Source organism: Mauremys mutica, chromosome 12, assembly GCF_020497125.1.
Source record: "Mauremys mutica isolate MM-2020 ecotype Southern chromosome 12, ASM2049712v1, whole genome shotgun sequence".
Lineage (NCBI taxonomy): Eukaryota > Metazoa > Chordata > Testudines > Geoemydidae > Mauremys > Mauremys mutica.
In genome coordinates, this window is record NC_059083.1 from 26,417,871 (window position 1) to 26,441,772 (window position 23,902).

At 53.1% G+C, this 23,902-nt stretch overlaps 1 protein-coding gene across 6 annotated transcripts in view; it reads right to left on the reverse strand.

Moving 5' to 3' along the window:
- Window positions 1-12,711: 12,711 nt before the first annotated feature.
- LOC123344841 (butyrophilin subfamily 2 member A1-like) overlaps window positions 12,712-23,902 on the reverse strand; it is a 60,637-nt gene continuing 49,446 nt past the window's right edge. For all 6 annotated transcript variants that reach the window (XM_044981330.1, XM_044981329.1, XM_044981328.1 and 3 more), the window contains 6 exons: window positions 23,213-23,233; window positions 22,774-22,794; window positions 17,607-17,627; window positions 17,146-17,166; window positions 16,412-16,444; window positions 12,712-14,749 (listed from right to left, as the gene is read on the reverse strand). In XM_044981330.1, coding sequence (XP_044837265.1) covers window positions 14,235-14,749; window positions 16,412-16,444; window positions 17,146-17,166; window positions 17,607-17,627; window positions 22,774-22,794; window positions 23,213-23,233 — 632 coding nt within the window. In that variant the 3' untranslated portion in view covers window positions 12,712-14,234. The remainder of the gene's footprint in view (window positions 14,750-16,411; window positions 16,445-17,145; window positions 17,167-17,606; window positions 17,628-22,773; window positions 22,795-23,212; window positions 23,234-23,902) is intronic.

The window sequence follows — 23,902 nt, forward strand, 5'->3', positions numbered from 1 at the left end:
TTGCAGAAGACTTTCTGTGAAGGGGGGGGGTTGTTAATTGTATAGGACAGCCACCATTAACAGGGTACAGACATGGGGGCAGGATCAACAGCAGGTCACACACAGAGTGCAGTCACTAGGCACCCGGGTCACTCTGCGAGGTGTCTGCTGCCCCAGGTCAGTCTGGGAGGTGTATGTTACCCCAGAGTCCGAGCGCCTGGCATCCACAAATGGCAAGGCAGGCTGCCCTTACCATGCCCTTCCACCCTAGCCATGAACCCCTCCGATGCCCTGAGCCCCAGCCAGAGCCATCATCCACCCACACCTACTCACCCTTCCCACACACCCCTCACCCCTTCCTGCAAACCCACCCCTTCCTGCACACCCTCCTGTAACCATCCTCCCCCCAGAGACCGCTGTAGGAGCAGGAGCCTGTCAGTCCTCGAGTGTAGAAGCAGTCTGTACATCACTGCACACCGTACCCACCACAGTCTGCGTCCCTGTTGGAACCCTTGCACGAGAATTCGTTAGTAAAGAAAACTTTGTTAATTAAAAATGTTCCAATAACTTTATTTTTAAACGTCTGTTGGAAGGGGGGAAACCTGGTGAACGGGGTATGTAACCGCTGAAAAAAGTCAATAGTAACTGAAACAGGGACAGGTTCAGCTTCTCTGTAAAGAGACTGGACAGTCATAGGTTACCCTGCTCTCTGAGGAACCTAGCTTTCAAAGCCTCCCGGATGCACTGGGCTCTTCTAATCACACGGGTGTCTGGCTGAGCGTAATCAGCAGCCATGCGATTTGCCTCAACCTCCCATCCCGCCATAAAGGTCTCCCCCTTGCTCTCACAGAGATTGTGGAGCACACAGCAAGCTGCAATAACAATGGGGATATTGGTTTCGCTGAGATCCGAGCGAGTGAGTAAGCTCCTCCATCTCCCCTTGAGACGTCCGAAAGCACACTCCACCACCATTCGGCACTTGCTCAGCCGGTAGTTGAAGAGCTCCTTGTCACTGTCCAGGGCGCCTGTATAGGGCTTCATGAGCCAGGGCATTAGCGGGTAGGCTGGGTCCCCGAGGATCACTGTAGGCATCTCCACATCCCCAACACTTACTTTGTGGTCCGGGAAGAAACTACCTTCCTGCAGGCGTCTAAACAGACCAGAGTTCCTGAACACACGCGCGTCATGAACCTTGCCCAGCCACCCGACGTAGATGTTGGTAAAACGTCCCCTATGGTCCACCAGTGCTTGCAGCACCATTGAAAAGTAGCCCTTTTGGTTAATATACTGGCTGGCCTGGTGGGCCGGTCCCAGGATAGGGATGTGAGTGCCATCTATAGCCCCACCGCAGTTTGGGAATCCCATCGCGGCGAAGCCATCTATGACGACCTGGACGTTTCCCAGGGTCACTACCTTTGAGAGCAGTAGGTCAACGATTGCGTGGGCTACTTGCATCACAGCAACCCCCACGGTAGATTTGCCCACGCCAAAGTGGTTCACTACTGACCGGTAGCTGTCTGGCGTTGCAAGTTTCCAGAGGGCTATGGCCACTTGCTTCTGCACTCTCAGGGCTGCTCGCATCCGGGTGTCCTGGCTCTTCGGGGCAGGGGCCAGCAAGTCACACAGTTCAAGGAAAGTGCCCTTATGCATCCTGAAGTTTCGCAGCCACTGTGATTCATCCCAGACCTGCAGCACTATGCGGTCCCACCAGTCCGTGCTTGTTTCCCAGGCCCAGAATTGCCGTCCCACAGCATGAACGTGACCCATTGCCACCATGATCTCCGTGGCGTGGGATCCCATGCTTTGTGAGAGGTCTGTGCCACTTTGACACTTCATGTCCTCACCACGCTGCCGGAGCCTCCTCGCCCGATATCTCAGCAGCTGACTGTGGAAGAGGTGGACGATAAGGTGCGAGGAGTTGACAACAGCCATAAGTGCAGCGATGATCGCAGCGGGCTCCATGCTCGCAGTGCTGTGGCGTCCGCGCTGTCACTGACCAGAAAAGTGCGCTAACAGATTTCCCGCCGGCGCTTTCAGGGAGGGAGGGCGGGAGTGAAGGTTGAATGACGACAGTTACCCAAAACCACCCTCGACACATTTTTCCCCGAGCAGGCATTGGGGGCTCTACCCAGCATTCCAATGGGAAGCGGGGACTGCGGGAACTGTGGGATAGCTGCCCAGAATGCACCGCTTCCAATGTCGACGCTTGCCCCGTTAGTGTGCACTCACAAAGTCGAATTAGTGTCCTTAGTGTGGATACACAAATTCGAATTCATCAGGTCGAATCCACAAATTCGACCTAAGTTAAATCGAACTACTCTTGTAGTGTAGACATACCCTATGGCCTGGTCTACACTAGGACTTTAATTCAAATTTAGCAGCGTTAATTCGAACTAACCGCTCAACCGTCCACACCAGGAAGCCATTTAATTCGAACTAGAGGGCTCTTTAGTTCGAATTTGGTACTCCACCCCGGCAGGTGGAGTAACGCTAAATTCGACATGGCTAGCTCGAATTAGGCTAGGTGTGGATGCTAATCGAACTTAGTAGCTCCGGGAGCTATCCCACAGTGCACCACTCTGTTGACGCTCTGGACAGCAGTCCGAGCTTGGATTCTCTGACCAGCCACACAGGAAATGACCCGGGAAAATTTGAATTCATTTTCCTGTCTGGGCACTTTGAATCTGACGTCCTGGCTGGACATCGGGGCGAGCTCCACAGCACCTGCAATGATGCAGAGGTCTCCAGCAGAGGAGTTCATGTTATCTGTGAATAGAAAGAGGGACCCAGCATAGACTGACTGGGAACTCTTGGATCTGATTGGTGTGTGGGGCGAGGAGTCTGTGCTTTCGGAGCTGCGCTCCAAAACAGGGAATGCGAAGACCTACGAGAAGGTCTCCAAAGCCATGAGAGACAGAGGATACAGGCGGGATGCAACGCAGCGCCGCGTGAAAATCAAGGACCCCAGACAAGGCTACCGATAAATCAAAGCGGCAAACGGACGCTACGGAGCCTGCCACCACTGCCCCACCAGTGACCGTGGACTCTGACGATGGGACAGTGTCGACGGCCAGTTCCTCCGTGATGTTCGCGGACGGGGAAGATGAGGAAGGGTTTGTGGAGGACGAGGCAGGCGAGAGCGCTTACAACGCTGGTTTCCCCGACAGCCAGGATCTATTCATCACCGTCACGGAGATCCCCCAACAACCCTCCCTGGCCATTAACCCGGACCCTGAATCAGGGGAAGGAGCAGTCGGTAAGTGCTGTAACCATGTTAACTTTTATTCTTAATATAACAGGAATCTTAACTGTGTGAAAAGGAGGTCTCTCTAGATATGGGGATAGAACAGAAATCATCCTTGGAGATCTCCATGGAGCTCTCCTTGCGTTAATCGAAAAGCATCAGCAGGAGGTTCCTGGGGAGAGCTGCCTTATTGGGTGCTCCGTGGTAGCAGAGTTTTCCACGCAAGGCTTTCATGAGGAACTCAGGGAGCACTGCCACCCCGAGCACGGCTGCATTGGGCCCTGGTTCGTGCTAGCTTTCACGCAGCATGCGCTCTCTATCTCCTTCAGTGACCCTCCTCAGGGTGATCTCGCTCGGAGACTCCTGCATCTAATTAGGGTAATTACTGTAATGTTACGCCTGGTCCAAAGTATTTTTAAAAAATCTACGGACAGACGGCATAGCACAGACTCAGCACGCAGCTGCGTGACGAGCGTAACGGAAAGCCAAAGAATATAATGGATGCTCATGGAGGGAGGGGGGAATGAGGACGCAAGGTATCCCACAGTTCCTGCTGTCTCCGAAAAGTATTTGCATTCTTGGATGAGCTCCAAATGCTTCTAGGGTCAAACACAGTGTCTGCGGTGGGTCAGGGCATAGTTCGGGAATTTGCGCACACACCCCACCCACCACCAGAAGTGAAAACAATCCTCTGTTGACTCTTTTACATGTCACCCTATCTTTACTGAATGCTGCAGATAGACGCGATGGTGCAGCACTCAACACCAACATCCTTGCTCCCCCCATGCTATGGATGGCTGATGGTACAAAAAGATGGAAATCCGTTCTCATCATCAGCCTCTTGGCACATGGGGCAGTGCAAAAGGGCTGGTAACCATGCCGACTAGTATCAGTAAGGTCGATCAAGGGCGCCTGTTCCTAATTTTTGATGGCTGATGGTACAATATGGCTGGTAACTGTCCTCATCATTGCAACAGGGGGCTGAGCTCCATCAGCCCCCACCCTTCATTGTAAATAAAAGATTCAATTGCCCCTGGACTAGCAGAGGGATGATGGGCTCCTTCATCCACACTCCTTAATGTCCTGCCTGGACTATCATTGCAGCTGGAGGCTTCCTTCCAGTCACTTCTCACAAACAAGTCACTGTGTCTTATTCCTGCATTCTTTATTACTTCATCACACAAGTTGGGGGACAATGGTATGGTAGCCCAGGAAGGCTGGGGTAAGAACGGAATGAACAGGTGGTGTTGTTGCAGGAGCACCCCCTGTGAATAGCATACAGCTCATAATCTATGCAGGATCAGACACAGAGCAGCTGTGCTCTCTGGTTCTATGATACAGTGGTTCTCTAGTACACTTGACCATAATCTAGGCAGGACTGATTCTATTTTTAGATACCAAAAAGGAGGGATTGACTCAGGGAGTCATTCCCAGTTTTTGCTTTTGCGCCCCTGGCTGCTCGGCCAGGGGCACTTATGACAGCAGCAAATGGTGCAGTGCAAAAGGACAGGTAACCATGCCCATCTTATTACCATCTTATTACCAATTTATGGTATGGTTGATGGTACAATATGGCTGGTAACCATCTCTGCTGTCATGCAAAAGCAAAAGCATGCTGCTGTGTAGCGCTGCTGGCCCGCCTCTGTCAGCGGCATCTAGTACACATACGGTGACATACACAAAAGGCAAAACAGTGTCCGTGGTTGCCACGCTATGGCATATGCCAGGGCAATTCTGGGAAAACGGGTTTGAAATGATTGTCTGCCATTGCTTTCCCGGAGGAAGGAATGACTGGTGACATTTACCCACAATCCACCGCGAAAATGATTTGTGCCCCAGCAGGCACAGGGGTCTCAACCCAGAATTCACAGAGACAGCCTAGACTCAGTTAATTGTTCGCCAAAATGTATCTTTGCAAGGAATTCACTCCCTGTTTCCCATCTCACAGCTTCCACTGTCTCCAGACCTGCCACAGCATCCCCCTCGCAGAGGCTGGCAAAGATTAGGCGGCGAAAGAAAAAGACAAGGGACAAGATGTTCGAGGAACGTATGGGCTGCTACCTAGCAGAGGCGGATCAGCAGAGCCAATGGAGGGAGACCGTCTCTCTGTGCCAGCGCTCACACAGCGAACGGGAGGAGAGGTGGCGTGAGGAAGACAAGCAGGCGACTGAAACGCTGCTTGGACTAGTGAGGGAGCAAACGGACACGCTCAGGCGCCTTGTGGATGTTCTGCAGGACCGCAGGAGGACAGAGACACCCTGCAGTGTATCTGCAACCGCACTCCCCTGCCACAAAGTCCCATACCCCCCTCACCGAAAGTAATCTGGAGGAGGGGCGGCCGGGGACGTGAATACTGTCACTGCACCACAGCACAGTGCTCAAGTACCCAAAAGCTCTCATACCCTACATTTGCCGAAGTCCTTCACTTCCACACTCACAGTACTCCCAATCCCAGTCCCATCCCCTAACTGTGTACTTAATTAATAAAAATGCTTTGCTGTTAATTACTGTTTCCGTTATGTTTTTTCAAAGAAGACTGTGTTTGAATGGGGGGCGTGGGGAAGGGGGTGGTTAATTGCATAGGACAGTCACCTTTCCCAGGGTACAGACACGGGGGCAGGATCAGCAGCGGGTCACACACACGGTGCAGTCAGTAGGCACCCTGGTCGGTTTTTGGAGGTGGTTTCCAGGATCTGTGTGGGCGAGGGAGATGTGACTTTGCAGCGGGGGAGGGCGGTTACAGATCTTATACAGCGGTCCTTGTCCTGGACCGCTGAGTCACGCAGCTGAGGAATCTGTATCCGTCCTCCTCCACCACAAGGTCACATATCCGCCCGCACACAGAATTCCATAAAGAGGAATGGCAGGCTCCGTTGAAAGAAGCATTCTGGCACTGCGGTCCGCTCTAGGAGCAGGAGCCTGTCATTCCTTGAGTTTAGAGGCGGTCTTTACATCACCGCACACCCTACCCAGCACAGCCTGCGTCCCAGTTTCAACCCTTTCACGAAAAGTCATGAATAAAGAAACCTTTGTTAAGTAATAATGGGACATGTATTTTATTTTTACACGTGTGCTGGAAGTGGGGGTAACGGGGTGAACGGGGTATGTAACCGAAGAGGAGAGTCAACAGTAACTGGGTAAAGAAACAGGGGCAGGTTCAGCTTCTCTGTAAAGAAACTGAACAGTCACAGGTCACGCTGCTCGCTGCTCGCTGGTATTTGAAGAGTTCCTTGTCGCTGTCCCAGGCGCCTGTATAGGGCTTCATGAGCAAGTGCATTAGCGGGCAGGCTAGGTCCCCGAGGATGACTATAGGCATCTGCACATCCACAAGAGTTATTTCGTGGTCTGGGAAGAAACTACCTCCCTGCAGGCGTCTGAGCAGCCCACAGTTCCTGAAAACACACGCATCATGAACCTTGCCCGGCCACCCGACGTTGATGCTTGTAAAACGTCCCCTATGGTCCCCCAGTGCTTGCAGCACCATTGAAAAGTGGCCCAATTTCTCAGCAGCTGACTGTGGAAGAGGTGGACGATAAAGTGCGAGGAGGAGAAAACGGCGATGATCGCAGCGGGCTCCATGCTTGCAGTGCTGTGGCGTCCACGCTGTCACTGACCAGAAAAGTGCACGAACAGATTGCCCGCAGGCGCTTTCAAGGAGGGAGGGAGGGAGGTTGTGATTGATGGTTCAATGACGACACTTACCCAAAACCACCCTCGACACATTTCTCCCCCCAGCAGGCATTGGGGGCTCTACCCAGCATTCCAATGGGCAGCGGGGACTGCGGGAACTGTGGGATAGCTTCCCACAGTGCACCGCTTCCAAAGTCGATGCTGGCCCCGTGAATGTGGACTCAGAAATTCGAATTAGTGTATTTAGTATGGATACACAAATTCGACTTCATAAGGTCGAATCCACAAATTCGAACTAAGTTGATTCGAAATAGTCTTGTAGTGTAGACAAGGCCTTAGAAACAAATTAGCATAGTGCTCCCACCGTGGCGGACCCTGCTCGTTTGAGTTGTCCGCGGTGTACCCATTTTCCCTCCGGGGTTTTATCTATCAGATACACTGCTGCTCCTGCCCTGTTCACCACAGTATAGGGTCCCTCCTACTTCACCTGCAGAGGACGAGCGACGAATTTACAATACATTACCTGAGTCCTGATGTTCCATGGTTCCACTGCTGACCGCCCCTGGTCCATGTTGACTCTGGCCTTACTCATGGCTTCCTGCAATTGCCGTGCCAGAGCTGGCATTTCTTCAGTGAGGGTTTTATGCCAGAGAATCCAGTCTTCTGGCTGATCTTGTGTGTGTGTTTGGGGGGGGGTCCCCTGGGGCTGATCGAAGGAGTACCATGGGGGTTCCGAATAACAGCTGATCCGGGGTAAGGTGGGAATTGAGGCATTCTCAGCTGCGGACAGTGGCCAATACAAGAGTTAATTTCTCCACCCATGACCCGCCTTGATGTTCCAGAACCTTACCTAGTGACTCCTTCATGGTCCTGTTCATACCCCCACATGTGTTAAATACAATTGCCCCAGATGGGCAGTCACCCACTGGTGCCCAGTCTGCCAATCTTCCGCGTGAGCTAATGGCTTCCCATCTGCACTTTTCCATAGATCTCAAGCCCATTGCCACATCCAGTTCCTGGTACCCTCCACTACATATTTTGAGTTACTAAACACCACTCGGGGTCCCAGGTTTTCAGTCCACAGGCTCAGGCACTCAACTGTAGCTTTTAACTCTGCTAGCTGAGCTGAACCCACAGACCAACTGCAAACCACACTGCGATCCAGCAGATTCAGACACTCTGAATATGCAGCTGTCCTTCTACTCGTGAAACAGAGCCATCTGTAAACCAGGTGTTCTCAGGATGGGTGATCCCCTGTGCCTCGGCCACTGAGGCCACCTGTTTGATTAATTGCTCTGGGGATTGTATCGGGCATTCATGGCTGGCTCCGGTGCATGATAGCAAAGCGGCTGCCCCTTCGGATGCCCCTGGAGTGGATTTGTATTGAAGCCTGTGGTTCACCCTAATCCTAACTCTATTGCTTGCGTGGGCGTCAACTCGGTCTCTCCCACAGCGTGACCAGTACTTGGGGCTGCTCTGCCCCTGCAGGCGCAGGCCCATAGTTTCAGACCACCCTCCGGACCACCACAACATGGTGTCTGGGGTCCGGCCATCTGGGGTCTGGATCCGGGGGATCCAGATCACACCAGATATTCCTGTTCCAATCATCATATGGTCCCGCACCGCCCTGGGCTTTCACCCCAACAGCGGCGACCTGGGCTGAATAAGCCACCCGGGCCCTGTTCTCCCGGGCAGACCCCTCCCGGACCAGATCCTTCAGGCAGGTAACTGCCTGGCTCAGAGCAGTTTTCTCTACTTCCACTCGCTCCCGCTTCTCCTCTGCTGCCGCCACCTGTACTGTGGCTACAGAGAGGGAAGACGCCTGGGCGCTAGCAGTCAGAGCCTGCACCTTCCACATATCCTGTTCCTCCTCCAACTCATTACATAGGCCCTTGAGTGAGTCTATTTCAGTGGGGAGCTGACTCTGCTGCCTGCCATTGCCAGCCTGCTTGCCACAGCAGCCAGGAGGCTGCAAGATCCAGTCCCGCCTTGTTGGGGCCATATATAAGTACATATTTATCCAACATGAGCTCTAGTTCAGGAATTGTACTCCCAGGTGGAACCGCCCCTGGCATCCAGGGGTCTGCCCCTTTCTTTTGGAGCCATTCTAACAACACCCGTGGGGGGGTGTCTTCTCACTCGGGCTGCTTTGCCTTTTTCTTCCCCTTGCCCCACAGTGGCATACTTCCCAGCGGCATCCTTTTCTCCCTGCAGTGGGTCGCTAGCCTACCACTTTTTCATGCAGGCTCGAGCCAGACCTGCTTAAGAGAGCACCGGGGGGTGGGCACCAGGGGACCCCTACTCTTGGTCAAATCCTGCACGCTCCACCATTAATGTTACCCGAAATTGGGCCAGCTAGTAAGCTTAGGGAGGACTAATGACCCACCAGAGTTTGGCAGAAAGCAGCACGTTTATTATACTGACAGCTAAGCTCAGAAGAAGGGTGTGGTCACACTCACACTCACATACTCACACTCCCAGGACAGGCACGGTGCTGGAGATGTCAGGATCCTTTAAGGTAAGTGTCCCACAGCGCAGCGATGGATGGTGTGATGAAGGTAAGTCTTCCCGAGGCACGATGGAATGTAACACAGCAAAACACTGGCCAGGCGGTCTGGGCGAAAAGCTTTTACGGGAGGTACAAGCTTGTGAGTGCACTGCTGACCATGTGGTCCCTTCCCCTTTTAAGGACCTGCTCCTCATGGCCTGTGACTAGAAATGACTTGGCCGTGTCTGGTTGGTCACACTCCACCTCAGGCAGTGTCCATGCACTGGGTGTGTGAGTGCTGCCTAATTAGAGTCCCAGACACCTTGTCTACCTGGGAGCTCTCCTGATCTTCCAGCTACTCAACCAGCCCATTTATCCCATAAGCATTCCAGGAGGGAGGGACGGGGGAAAGTGAAACAGACCTTTGGAGCATACAGGTTATGCATAGCATAGTCATACAGAGCATACAGATCACTGCTGCTCCTACAACACTCACTCCCCATCACACTCCTTGAGACTGGGCAGGGGTTGGACACCAGGTGAAAGCCACGTCTCCCCTCAGCACAGTGTGGACAGGACCCACATTTCTGCTACTTTCATTTTGTTTAAGTTAACCCTGAGGTTCTCGCCCTGTGAACAAAATGGTGGATTTACCCTTCCTGTGGGAAAGATTATGAACTTGTTACATCCCTCGGGGACTGGCTGTCTGTAGACACTGGGGATGTAATATGAGCCTTTCGCTGCTCGGTCTCTGCTTACCATAAGCGCTGGCTTTTATTTTTCCCCAGAGGGCTCCACCCCAGCTCTGCCCCTGAGGCCCCGCCCCACTATGCCCCTCCCCTGAGGCCCTGCCCTCGCTCCACCTCTTCCTGACCCCATTCCACCTCCTGCCCTAAGGCCGTGCCCTCTGTCTGCCTCTTCCTGACCCTGCTCCAACCCCTCCCCGAAGCCGCAGCCAATCTGCAGCTCGCTGCTCTCCGCCCTCCCCCAGGCACCTCCCCTACCCACCAAACAGCTGATTGGCAGCCCTGCAGAACAGCTGTGGCTGGTGGGTGCTGAGCTCCAGAGCAACATGGGGTCAGCACCTATGCTGCTTACAATCATGGGACTGAGCGGTGACCAAGTATAAACAGTGACTTACAATGAGACTTAGCCACGTCCTGCTGTTAATGGGCAGGTCGGTAAGACCTAAATTTACAGCAGTGGCCTAATTGTGGGTGTCTCGGTTTATCTTCTCAACATACAGGAGTTCAGGGCACGTGTTCCACCTGCATTCGCAGCTGCAGCTGGAGTCAGTGGGTGCTGCGGGTGCCCAGCCCCTTGGAGAACCAGCCCCTCAGCATTTAGGTCAGTACCCAAATTTGGACCCTAAATCAAAAGAGATTCTTGACCTTTGGACCCAGCCCATCATTGTGCTCTGCTCCTTTGCCGGCCAGCACGGCTGTTTGTGTCTCCTCCCCAGCAGCTGCAGGCACAGGGAGCGCCCCTGGGAGGGGCGGGAGGCAGTGGGGTTGGGGCAGGGACAGGCTGGAGGAGGAAGGGGCGGAAAGGGATAGAGGGGTGTGGCCAGGGTGAAGCTGCATCTCTTGTACTCTGCACCCTGGCAAAGCCCCTTAGGACCATTAAACCAGGGATGCGGCTCTGGCTGGAGCTCAGCACTTGTCTAGCTGCTGCTAAGGTCTGCACTGTCCCTTGCAGCCACTGAATAGGGGGCCTATTGAACCAGCCTGCTCCCTGCCTCAGTTTCCCCATCTATAAAATGCTTGTGTGTCTCTTCGCATTACAGTTTATGGAGGATGAGGGCCTCATGGTGCTGAGCTCTGAGCAGCCACAAAAATGTGTTTGTAAGAACCCCTGATGGGATGGGAGCCTGTGAGTGGAACAGGAGCCGGACCCAGAGATGCTGCAGCGCGATCACTTGATCGCTAGCACCCAGGTGCAGCTGGGAGGCGGCTCCGGGCAGCGGGCGCTGGGCTCAGGCCCGGCTGCAGGAAGTGACTCGCAGCCGCTGCGGTGACTCTGGCTCCCAGGCTCCTGGCGAGATCCCCGAGACCCCGGGGGGCGGCTGGTGCTGGGAGCCCAGAGCCCTGGCTGCAGCCGGGACAGGGCCGGCTCTAACATTTTTGCTGCCCCAAGCAAAAAAAAAGAGTGCTGCCCTGCCCCCACGAGTGCCGCCCGACCCCTCCCTGAGCGTTGCGCCACGCCGCCCAACTCCCCGCCCCCCCGAGCATCACGTTGTGCTGCCCAAGTCCCCGCCCCCCCCGAGCATCGCATCGTGCCGCCCAAGTCCCCGCCCCCCTCCCCCAGTGCTGCCTGGCCATACCAAAAAAAACAAAAACAAACCCCGATCGCCGCCCCCTCCCAAGGTGTCGTCCCCAAGCACGTGCTTGGTAGGCTGGTGCCTGGCGCCGGCCCTGCTTGTGGTGTATGCTGAGCACAAAGGGTTAATTTTTTTTTTTTTTAATTTTTGACAAGTCCCTGAAGGACAGGTATTTGCTTAGCCAGTGCTTCCAGGCGGGTGCATTCCAGTTTTTTCTGCCTGGAAGTTCTGTCTCAAGACCTGCAACTTGTCCATTTTTATCTTCAGGCAAGGCTAAAATGGCATCCCTTGCAGTTTCCCACTTGCACAAGTCCTGCTGTTACAAGGCTTGCGTGGTCAGGGTTAGGGTTAGCCTGACTTTTGCTCTGTCTTTAACAAAACTAAGGTGGCTGCACTTAAATCTCCTTTTTTCCTTTTTCCTCTTTCACAGATCCTTATATAGAAACTTTGCATTGAACCCTGATATAATGTTATAGCCCCTAAGATAGTATAATTAAGGTAGAAGAAAAATGTCTTTTTGCTAGGAGTAGAAAAAGATCCGCCCCCCCCACACACACACTTTGTAATCAATTGCCCTGTTGAATGAACGAGGTGTGAACGAATAAGGGGTGGAAGGCAGCACCTCCAGACAGCTGCAACCCTTGGAGAGGGGATGGAAGCCAGACCCAAGAACAATAAAACTTGTCAAGTGGACTCACTAAAGAAGATCAGACGTATTGACGGCCTTGAGAGTTAGAAGCCACCTCCTTCTTTTGGGAACGCCCTCTTTGCAGCACTGGAACAACACCCAGAGAGAGGTAGCACAAAGGACCAACCGACACAGACTCAGATTTTGAATCTGGTACAGATTAGCATGAGAGGGAAGCTGCTATAAATGTGAGGTGTCTTGCAGAGGACTCCAGGTCTCGTCTTGTCAACATCGGAGCATCGAGCCAGACCGGCAGAAGCCCGGCTCCACCCCCTCCCCCATCTAACTCACTTGGCCAGTGAAGTTAAGGGGAGCAACTAGTTGGTAACAACAACAAGATGGAGTGTGCTCGTGTGTGTATATGAGTGCATGAGTTTAATATAGATCATATGCATACGATAGTGTTGATTGATACATGTATTACTAATAAATGTGGTGTTTTGCCTATTTCTCCCGAAAAGATCCTGTGCAGTGCTTTAAGTACAACATCGTCCCCCCTAGGCCTGAGAATGAGTGAGATCAGAGCTCCTCCCCTTGCTGTAAATACCCACCCTCACCCCGCCGCCGACTGCAGATACGCGACTCCCCTTGGTGCTAGCCAGTCGGAGGGGGGAGGGGCATGAAGCTGTTGTCTGTGAAAACAGACTGACTTTATTGCTGTTGGCAGCAGGGGGCTTGGTTTGTTTCCTTTCCATTATTTTATTTTTTTACGGTCTCTCCCTGAGACATGGACCCGCCTACCCCCCACCGGTGCAGCCTCCCCCTTTTTGTTTTGTATATTTTGTATTTAGTAATAAACATGGTGATTAAAAAATGGATCATCTAATTTAACCTTGGTGCCTGTGCTGGCTGTGTGGGGAAGGAACCATCTGTGCATCTGTACAGCGCCTGGCGCAGCAGGGTCAAGGTCTGTGGCTGGAGCCCGTGGGCACTTCCACACTACCAAGATCGGTGCCCTGCTGCAGTTTCTGTCTCTGTTTCATTTCGCCACTGAAATAGGAATGAGCTGGATGCACAGGGGAGACGTTCCTTTGTTCTTACTGTCCTGCTGGGGGCTGGGATGTAGCAGGGGCCTGGGAGTTGGGCTCCAATTCCCACTGGCTGGAATCCCTCAATCCACCCTGACTTGGGACAGCGCTTGGAACCCTGGGATACCTACCCAGTGCGCAATGCAAGCGAAACTGGTAAAGTTGCCCAATGCTTCCCTTTACAAGCCCTTGTGTTCAGTTGCTTATAACTTTGCCAGGCATCATCTGTTTGGGCTGAAACTTTTCATGCTGTGTGTCTGCCTCAGGTTGAATATTTTGGGAGAAATTATTTTGCTCATGTTGTGACTCTTTCTTTGAGAAGCTCTAGTCTCCCCGTGTTTCAGAGCAGGGACTCAAAACTGGGCCAGGGCGTAGCCTGTGTGTCAAGGCTGACGTGCTTTTAGCCAGCCCTGGGAAAATTGTCTGGGTGTGGAAAAGTAGGTCTCTAGAGGGCATGGGGGGGTGCTCAGTAGTGGGGAAGGTTTGTGTGTTTTGGGGTGCTGTGTAGGTGGGGGGTTTGGAGGCACTGGGCTGTGGTGTGGGGAGATCTGTGTGTGTTGGGGGCTGTGTAGTGGTGGAGATCTGTGTCGGGGCGCTGGGAAGTGTGGGGGGTCTGTGTGGGACACTGTGCAGTTGTGGCGGTGGGGTTGTGGGGGGCACTGGGCAGTGAAGGGATCTGTGGGGGGGCCTCTGGGTGGGTGGAGGTGTGCTAGGTATAGTGGTCTGTGGGAGGAAAACAACCACCAGACCTCCTGGGTGTCACTACAGCGATAACATAGCATGACTGCAGGGTCATAGAGACTGGGGTCCATAAGGCTAGAGAGGCTGATTTCCAGTTCCCCCCTCTGCTGTGTGTCTCAGGGACACAGTCTGAGCTGGGCTCCCCGCCCCGCCCGGAGCCAGGGTCGGATTCTCTCCCCAGGGATGGAGCCCGGCGGGAAAGTGAAGATCGTGGCCTCATCACCAGCATCGATAAATGTCACCTGCCCCCGGTCACAGTCCAGACAAACCCGGATCCTGCTGGGGAACCGGCTCAGGGGCAGGGGGGTCTCAGGGGAGGTGAGAACCTCAAACTGATCCCCCCACTGCTGCACAGCCCAGATACCCCCCTCAGGGCTACGACTGATCTCTCCCTTCCTCCCCACAGACTCTCTGGCCACCCCCACAGCCCAGCGTCCCACATTCCCCACCTCCACCTCCCAGCAATGTCTCCCCGAGGTGAATCCCTCACAGCCCAGCACACAGGCCCAAGTATCAAATCTCTCAGGGTTGTCGGGCAGATCCTGCCACATGCCTCCTTGTCTCACACATTTCCAATCCTCAGACAGGAAGAGTTTGCGATGAGCCGTGTCTGGATCCAGAGTCACATTCACTGGGGAGAGAGAATCAGAGCGTTAGGGGCAGAGCTCAGCCCTGGGGGATGGTTTGATGGTGTCAGTGACAGAATCTGCCCCAGCTGGGGAGTGAGTCAGGGAATCTCCTTCCTCCAGGATTTACCCCTCAGCTCTGAGATCTCAGCACAGTGCTGGGGAGAGTCACTCCCCTGGCAGAGATGTGTCAGCGACAGGAACAGCTGGGCCAGGCCTGAGACTCAGAATCTCTCCCCTCCTGCCCCCACATCTCCCCGGGGAGGGGATTAGAGACTCTGGGAGCCCCCAGCAGATGGTAAAACTCAGTGAACATTGACACAGCTCCCCTCCCCCTCCCCCCTTAAAACTCTCTGTGTCCAAGCTGCCCCTGCTGTGCTGGACTTTGCTATGGGGCCTCCCCCCTGCACCCGGCCTGCTCTGAAATGTCACAGCTGGGACAGCAACAGGCCAAATGGTACCAGGATTGAACCCGCCGAGAATGTCACTGCTGAGCAGTAGTCGCAGCACAAAAGTACGTTATCCTGGGAGACTGAGGAGCTAAACAAGGGACGCAGGTTCATGTTGGAAGCTATGAGTGTGGGGGGAGCCAGGACAAATGAAGGTTTTGTGGGGCCGTGGGCCATAGCAAGTAAGGGCCCCTCCCCACCCCTTCTGCCTGTAGAACCCCCCCCACACACACACACACACACTCCTGCTGGGGAATCAGGGCTGGGGCATGGGGGTGTGTGCCCTGCTCTGCCCACCTGGTGCTCCAGCTGCAGAGCAGAGCAAGACCCCGCAGCCTGACACCATTCCCTGGCTGGAGTGCTGGGTGGATGGGGGAGTGGGGCAAGCACCCGAGCCCAGACCCCACTCTCTGGCAGGAGCAGTGGGCAGGCAGAGCGGGTTGGGGCACAGAGATGCCCATTTTTCTGGAGCCCCTGGGCACAGGCCCCATTGTCCCAGTGGCAAATCTGCCACTAGGGAGGAGGTACAGAATAGGTGGCTGGTGGAAAAGGGGAAAGGGTCATGCTAGGGATGGGGAGGCTGACTTGACGTCCTGTTTACCATAGATGGGACCATGCTGGGGTCATGGTGGATGGAGACAGGAGAAAAGAGACAAGCTCACAGCGCTGATCACAGGAGCTTCCCAGATCTGTAGAATGGAGCCAGGGGAGCCCCTGTCTGTGATCAAGGTTCTGTTCCTCTGCTTGAGACAGGAGCAGGGGTCTCACACAGACACAATCCCTGATCACCCCGTCAGTGTGGGGTAACTGCAGAGCTCCTGGCTTTCTTCACAAGGGAAAAGATGAAGGAAGAAACAAAGGAACGCTGGAGATTGGACATCAGCACAGGAAAATAGAACAAACTCGCCCTGGAGAAGTGGCTGTGGAGGTGCATGTCCTACTGGTTCTGTACATTGGGTGGCAGCTGCTATCACAGATCTCTGCAGGGTGCAGTGCATATGCAAGCCGTGCAGAGACAGGAAGAGTAGATGCAATATGCTATGGATTCATTATGGTGTGGTAGGACATAGGCACAAACCCCACCTCACCTTGTGATGCACCGTTAAATGAAGGGTGCTGGGGAGGTCTGCCCTGAACTATCATGTTCACTCCCATATACAAGGAAAAAGAGGCACATTACAGAGATTTGGACATTGATAAAATATGATCTTTAATTACCTTCTTCTATAGGTGCCAGGGAACTTCTCCACCCTAAAACCAGCCACATAATTAGAGATGAGAGCAGATCTGAACATGTATTCCATGATTCAATATTGTACAAACTAATACACTGAGGGAAAGAGAAAGTTCTAAGTTCATCAGAACCTGCACTGGGTTGCATGAGTGTTTCTCTCCCAGGGTTGATCTTCACTGCAGGGTTAGCTCAGAATCTTACCTGGCTGTTGCCCCAACCTGTTTAATGCGCAAGCACAAAAACTCTGACTCAAGTTTGCTGGTGCTGGCAAGACTTTGGGTAGAGGCTATAGCCTAGGTACCACTTTAATTCAGGTTGGTTAGATGCCCACTTTGCAGTGTGGAGGGAAGATAATCATCTCAGGTGCTGATAGTCCACCAGTGCCTTCGCACAATTCCTCCTGGGCAATATTGTTTTGGCCATTACCTACTTTACTACAGTATTACTTATCAATTTTTCAAATTAGCTTTTGGTGTGAAATTCATCCAGTTTAGTCTTTCCCCACATTTTATAAAGTTACATTAACAAACAAACCCCCAAAGAATGATGATAATAATAATAAAAAAGCAAACAAACAAACAAAAAATGTTTCCTATTGCAATAATTTTAAAATTTAAATTTAAAAGCAAACAACCCCACCACAATTAAACAAACAGCCACATGAGACTCCAAACTGGTACGAAAAGTTTCTTTTCAGAGGAAGGACAATGACACTTACTTATCTCGTTATCTCGTTTCTCTGAAAATGAAAGAGAAAGAAATAGTATTTTTTTAGGCATTTCCCTTTTCTTATGTTTTATTTCTCTTTATCATCAGTACAACAGAAAAGGCTAAGAGAAATCAACATCTTCTTCAGGACATCAGACAAGAGGATCCAGGGGTACCTTCTGGTCTTAAACTCTGTGACTCTATTGCATATCAGATTTTCAAATTAGCTTTTGGTGTGAAATCTCTCCACTTTAGTGATTCCCCACATTTTACACAATTACACTGACCCTTCCACAAAAGAATAATAATAAAAAAACCAAGTAAACAAAAAGAGAGGTTTCATATTACCACAAAATTGTAGAAGTTACATTTTTCAGTGAACTCCACAACATTTAAACAAACTGCCACATGAAGATCCAATTACCAAAAAAAAAAAAAAATCCTTGTCAGAGGAAGGATAATGACACTTACCAATTTCTATATCTCGTTTGCCTAAAAATTAAACAGACACACAATGCTTGTTAGATGTTTTGCTTTTCTTAAGTTTTATTTCTCTTTATCATCACTATGACAGTTAAGGCAGGTTACTTCTATTCAATCTCTTCTTCAGGAACTCAGACAAGACCAGTGGTGCCCAAACTTTTCCAATCACACACCCCTGGCAGTAATGGAATCTGTCTGCTCCCCCTTCCATAGGCGGCAGGTTTGTATAATTTTTGGTGGGGCCCAAAATGGTGGTGCCCCCCCGCTCCTGCCCTGTAAGCCGATATAAAATGAAGCTACAACGCATCAGCGCCACAAGATTACAAGGGTCAATTAAAAGTGGAAAGTGAGAAGCAACACTTGCCTACTTCAATATACAGTATTATATTTTGTTGCACCTGTTGTGATGAAGTGGGAATGTTCTTAATATTTTCTCTGAATACTGTGTGGGTGCCTCAGTTTCCCCTGCAATATGCCAACTGAAGGTGTTGGGGACAAAGAGATCAGGTGGCCTCCTTGTCCGGAAGAGACACAGAGGCCAGAGGGAGTGTCAGTTTGGAGCTGGCTGGGGAAATGGGGAGAGACTCAGAACTTGGTTCTGGGCTCCCCACCCCGCAAGATGGACCTGACAGAGGGGTTCTGTTTTCTGTACCAACAAGCTCTGTTTAAACTGTGTTCCCATCATCTAATAAACCTTCTGTTTTACAGTCTGGCTGAGAGTCACATCTGACTGCGGAGTTGGGGTGCAGGGACCTCTGGCTGCCCCAGGACCCCACCTGGGCGGATTCACTGTGGAAAGTGCATGATGTGGAAGGGCATGCTGAATGCTCTGAGGTCAGACCCAGGAAGGTGTAAGCTTCTTGCCCTGGAGACAGTCTGCTCAGAGAGGAGGCTCCCCCAGAGTCCTGACTGGCTTTGAAGAAGTGGTTCCAGAGCATCCCAGCATCCCCTTCCACCTCATGCACTTCCCAGAAGTCCACACAGGCACTAACACTCCCTCCTCTGGCCTTTGTCAAGAAGGCTAACAGCATTTTGGGCTGTATAAGTAGGGGCATTGCCAGCAGATCGAGGGACATGATCATTCTCCTCTATTCAACATTGGTGAGGCCTCATCTAGAGTACTACATGCAGTTTTGGGCCCCACATTGCAAGAAGGATGTGGAAAAATTGGAAAATCCAGTGGAGGGCAACAAAAATGATTAGGGGGCTGGAGCACATGACTTCTGAGGAGAGGCTGAGGGAACTGGGATGGTTCAGGCTGCAGAAGAGAAGAATGAGGGAGGATTTGATAGCTGCTTTCAACTACCTGATAGGGGGTTACAAAGAGGATGGATCTAGACTGTTCTCAGTGGTAGTAGAGGACAGAACAAGGAGTAATGGTCTCAAGTTGCAGTGGGGGAGGTTTAGGTTGGATATTAAGAACAACTTTTTCACTAGGAGGGCAGTGAAACACTGGAATGGGTTACCTAGGGAGGTGGTGGAATGTCCTTCCTTAGAGGTTTTTAAGGCCCGGTTTGACAAAGCCCTGGCTGGGATGATTTAGTTGGGAATTGGTCCTGCTTTGAACATGAGGTTGGACTAGATGACCTCCTGAGGCCCCTTCCAACCCTGATATTCTATGATACTCTAAACTGACCACCAAATTTAAGTTGCGTGTTTTTCCCGTCAGGTGAGGACTCTGGGGCAGGGCTGGGGATAAGGAACTTGGGGTGCAGACAGGCTGCCCCAGGGCTAGGGCCAAAGAGGACTCCCCTCCACCCTCCCTGGCAGCAGCAAGCTCCAGGGGAGGGACCCCTCCTCTCCCCCGCAGTTCACTGCACATGCTCCTAGGTCCCTCTCAGGTCCAGAAAGCCCACTCGCCTCCCCTATGGTGGGTACCGAGGGGGGAGGTTGCCATCACGTGTGGCCTCCCCTGCTGCCACCCCTCACCATAGCCTCACTGGGGATGGGGCTGCCCCTTGCCCAGCATGGTGCAGGAGTGGGGACTGCAGGATGGTAGCTGGGGAGGGGCACAGTATCACAAAATTCACCTAAGCCCCAGCTGCACAGGTCTAGGAAGCTCCCCTCACCAGTGGTGTAGCCAGGTTCTAACATGAGGGGGAGTGAACACGTAAAAAAAGATGCCAGCCAACATATCCAATTACTAATCAGGTAGTTCTATAACAGGCTATAACAGGCTGCCCTGGACCCCATCACCCCCTGAAGCACAAGGTAGGGGTAGGCACCACCATGTTGTGCAACAAACACTTGACAAAATTACTGGACTTAGTGATGGACAATGCGGGCAGGTGGGTATTATGTCATTCAATCATTCAACCCATAAAATTGCACACATTTTGCCTCAGTGAAATTAAATATCCAGAGAATTACTGGGCCTGTGATGATGACCAGGGCTTGCTCACCTGTGGCTCCCCCTCCCTGTGCTGTGGAGGCACAGCCAGGCAGGTCTGCATCTGCAGGCAGGCACCCTGCCTCATGTGCAGCTCCCGTGGGCCCTGCTAGCCACTAGACTGGGAGCCTCCCAGCCAATGGAATGGGCTGGGCTGGGGGGGCAGAAGGCAAAGGGGGAGATTGTAGGGAGCTTTGGAGGAGGGGAGGCAGTGGGGGAGGGGAGTGGTCTGGCACAAAGGGGAGGGCTCTCTGGAGAGGAGTGACAGGGCACAGGGGTCACTGGGAGTCTCTCGAGGGGGCAGAGGGTTGTGTGGGTCTCTGTGGGGCAGGGGGCTGTGATGGGCGGAGCCAGCTGCAACCTGGGTCTGCTCTGCGGGGGGTATTGCTATAGTCCCCTCAGGAAGCTCCCCCCATCCTGGGTATTTTATACCAGCCCCGGGGTGCCCATTGCTGCTCCTTTCCCCGCCCACGGCTCCATCTGTCTGTCCCCACAACCCCCCAGCAGTGTCCATCTGTCTGTCCTCACAACCCCCCTGGCTGTGTCCTGGTGTGTGTCTGTCCCACAGCCCCCTGGCTGTGTCCTTGTGTCTGTCTGTCCCACAACCCCCGGCTGTGTCTGTCTGGCTGCCCCCACCACCCCCGGCTGTGTCTGTCTGTCCCCACCACCTCCCGCTGTGTCTGTCTGTCCCACAACCCCCCGGCTGTGTCTGTCTGGCTGCCCCCACCACCCCCGGCTGTGTGTGTCTGTCCCACAACCCCCTGGCTGTGTCCTTGTGTCTGTCTGTCCCACAACCCCCTGGCTGTGTCTGTTTGTCCCCACCAAACCCCCCTCCCCGGCTGTGTCTGTGTCTGTGTCTGGCTGCCCCCACAGCTCACTGGCTGAGTCTGTCTGATAGGGACAGACCCTGCTGCTGCTCTGCCCAGGGCTCAGACGCTGCCGGTGGCTCGCTCCCCCTCCCTGCTGTGGAGGCGTGGCCAGGCAGCTCCGGCACCGCCCCCGGCAGCTCCCATTGGCTGGGGTTCCCGGCCAATGGGCTGTGAGCCCAATTGCTGCTGGGGCCTCTCCCGGGAGCTGCTGCTGCTGCGGTGAGAGCGCTCGGCATTGCAACGCGGAGACCCCCAAAGTACAGGGCCTGGGGCCCAAACATTGGTGGAGCTGGGCCCAGCTTCAGGATTATTGGTGGGGCCTGGGCCCCATGGGCCCATAGAACTCGCCCCCTATGCCCCCTTCCATTACTGCCCAGTTGGCTCAGCAGAGGAGCTTGGGCTGAAGGCGGAGCTGGGTGCAGAACTGGGGATAGGGGAGGAGCTGGGGCTACAGGCAGAGCTGGGCTGGGGGAGGGGAAGGAATTTGGTAGGAACTGGCCTGGGGCCAGAGCAGGGGGAGGACTGGAACTGTGGCAGGAGCTGGAGCATGGCAGGGGAATAGGTGGCAGATCGCAGCTGCAGATGGGTTTGGATCTGGGCTGGGTGGGGCTCTCTCCCCAAGGGGGCTGGCAGGGACCCTGCCTTTCATCTGCTCAGGGCCGGATTAAGAAAGGGGCTTTAGGGGCTGCAGCCCAGGGCCCCAGGGAAAGGGAGGCCCCGCAAAATGATCTCCAGACTGCCAAAAGTGCAGATCTTTTTGCGGGGCTCCCTTAGCCTGGGGCCGTGGGCTGCAGCCACTAAAGCCCCTGCATTACCAGCCTAGCTTGGCATTGGCGGGGAGGCGGCTCTGTGTGCTGATATGCCATTCCCCCATCCCGCGCTGGGCTGGAGCTGCGAGTGCTGGGAAACTCAGTCCGCGAGCTTCCTTCACTTGCAGGCGATGCCCCCGCAGCTCCCATTGGCCACGAATTACAGCCAATGGGAGCTGTGGGGGGCGGTGCCTGCATGCAAGCACCAGGACAGTGTGTGGAGCCGCCTGCTCCCCATCCCTGGGGCCTGAGCCACCAAAAGGGAGCTGTCCTAGGTAAGCGCCCCGCACCACAGCCCCCTGTCCTGCCCCACACTATAGCCCTGAGCCCCCTCCCACACCCTAACTCCTTTCAAGACCCCACTCTCCACCCCCAGCTATGAGCCCCCTCCCACACCCTAACTCCCTCCAGACTCCACACCCCCAATCTCCTGCCCTGAGCCCTCTCCCACCCTCCAATCCCCTTGGCACTAGCCTGGAGCCCCCTCCTGCATCTGAAAGCCCTAATCCCCAGCTGCACCTCCATGCCCTCACCCCCAGTCGGGGCCCTCACCCTCTTCCACCCACTGCCCCAAGCCACAGCCCCCTCCTGCACTCTGAATCCCACATTTTTTGGCCCTACCCCGGAGCCTAGGGGGCCCACAAACGCTAATAGTCCCAGGCCCCCAGAAGAGTTAATCCGGCCCTGTGCCCGCTTGAACATTCCCTCATGTGCTCCTAGGGGCCTGCCCCACAGTCTGCAGACCTCTGGACTAGAGGATCTAGTCATCCTTTCTGGTCTTAAACACCATGACTCTATAACTGTATTGCTTAGCAATTTTTCAAATTAACTTTGTGTGAAATTGATCCAGTTTAGTCTTTCCCCACATTTTATAAAGCTATATTAAAGTTGACCCCCCGCCCCACACACACACATTACCAAAAGACTGATAATAATAACAAAGTAAGCAAACAAAAAAGATTTCTTACTGTAGCAATTTTAAGTTAAAGTTAAAATCAAACACCTCCACCACTGCTCCACAAACTCCCACATTAGAATCCAAACTGGTACAAAAAGTTCCTTGTCATAGGAAGGACAATGACACTTACTTATCTCTTTATCTCGTTTGCCTAAAAATTAAAGAGAAATAAATAGATATTTTTGTTACGTACTTCCCTTTCTTTATGTTTTATTTCTCTTTATCATCAATACAACAGTAAAGGCTGAGAGAAATCAACCTCCTTTTCAGGGCATCAGACAAGAGGATCCAGGGCTCTCTTCTGGTCTTAAATTCTGTGACTCTATTGCTTATCAGTTTTTCAAATTAGATTTTGGTGTGAAATCTATTAAATTTAGCATTTCCCCACATTTTATACAATTACACACCTTCTACAAAAGAATAATAATAAAAAGCAAGTAAACAAACAAGGGGTTTCGTATTGCAACAATATTGTAAAAGTTAAATGTAATATTAAACAATTCCAAACCATTTAAACAAACTCCCACTTAAAAAAAAATCCTTGTCAGAGGAAGGATAATGACACTTACCAATTTCTATATCTCGTTTGCCTAAAAATTAAACAGAAATACACATATTGTTTGTTAGGTGTTTCCCTTTTCTTGTTTTATTTCTCTTTATCATCAATATGACAGGTAAGACTGAGAGATTATTTCTATTCAAACTCCTCTTAAGGAGATCAGACTAGACCAGTGGTGCCAAAACTTTTCCTGTCATGCCCCGCACTCAGGGGCGGCTCTAGGAATTTGGCTGCCCCAAGCAGTCATGCCTGTGGGAGGTGCTGGTCCCACGGCTCCAATGCACCTCCCGCAGCTGCGGAGGGTTCGCTGGTCCCGCGGCTCCAGTGGACCTCCCACAGGCATGACTGCGGGAGGTCTGCCGGACCTGCCTGCTGCCCTGCCGGCAAAATGCCGCCCCACACGCACGCTTGGCGTGCTGGGGTCTGGAGCCGGCCCTGCCCGCATTTACCAGTAATGGAGTCTGTCTCAGGCCCCCCTCCCCCCTCCATTACACCACAGTTGGCTGAGTCCAGGAGCTTGGGCTGAAAGCAGAGCCAGGGATAAGAGAGGAGCTGGAAATAGAGGTGGAGCTGGGCTGGGGGTGGCAAGGGACTGAAGGCAGAGTTGGGCTGGAGGCAGGGCAGGCGGGGGAGTGGAGCTTCAATTGGGGTGGGAGCTGGGCTGGGGGGAAAGTGGAGCTGTGTCTGGGACAGAGCAGGG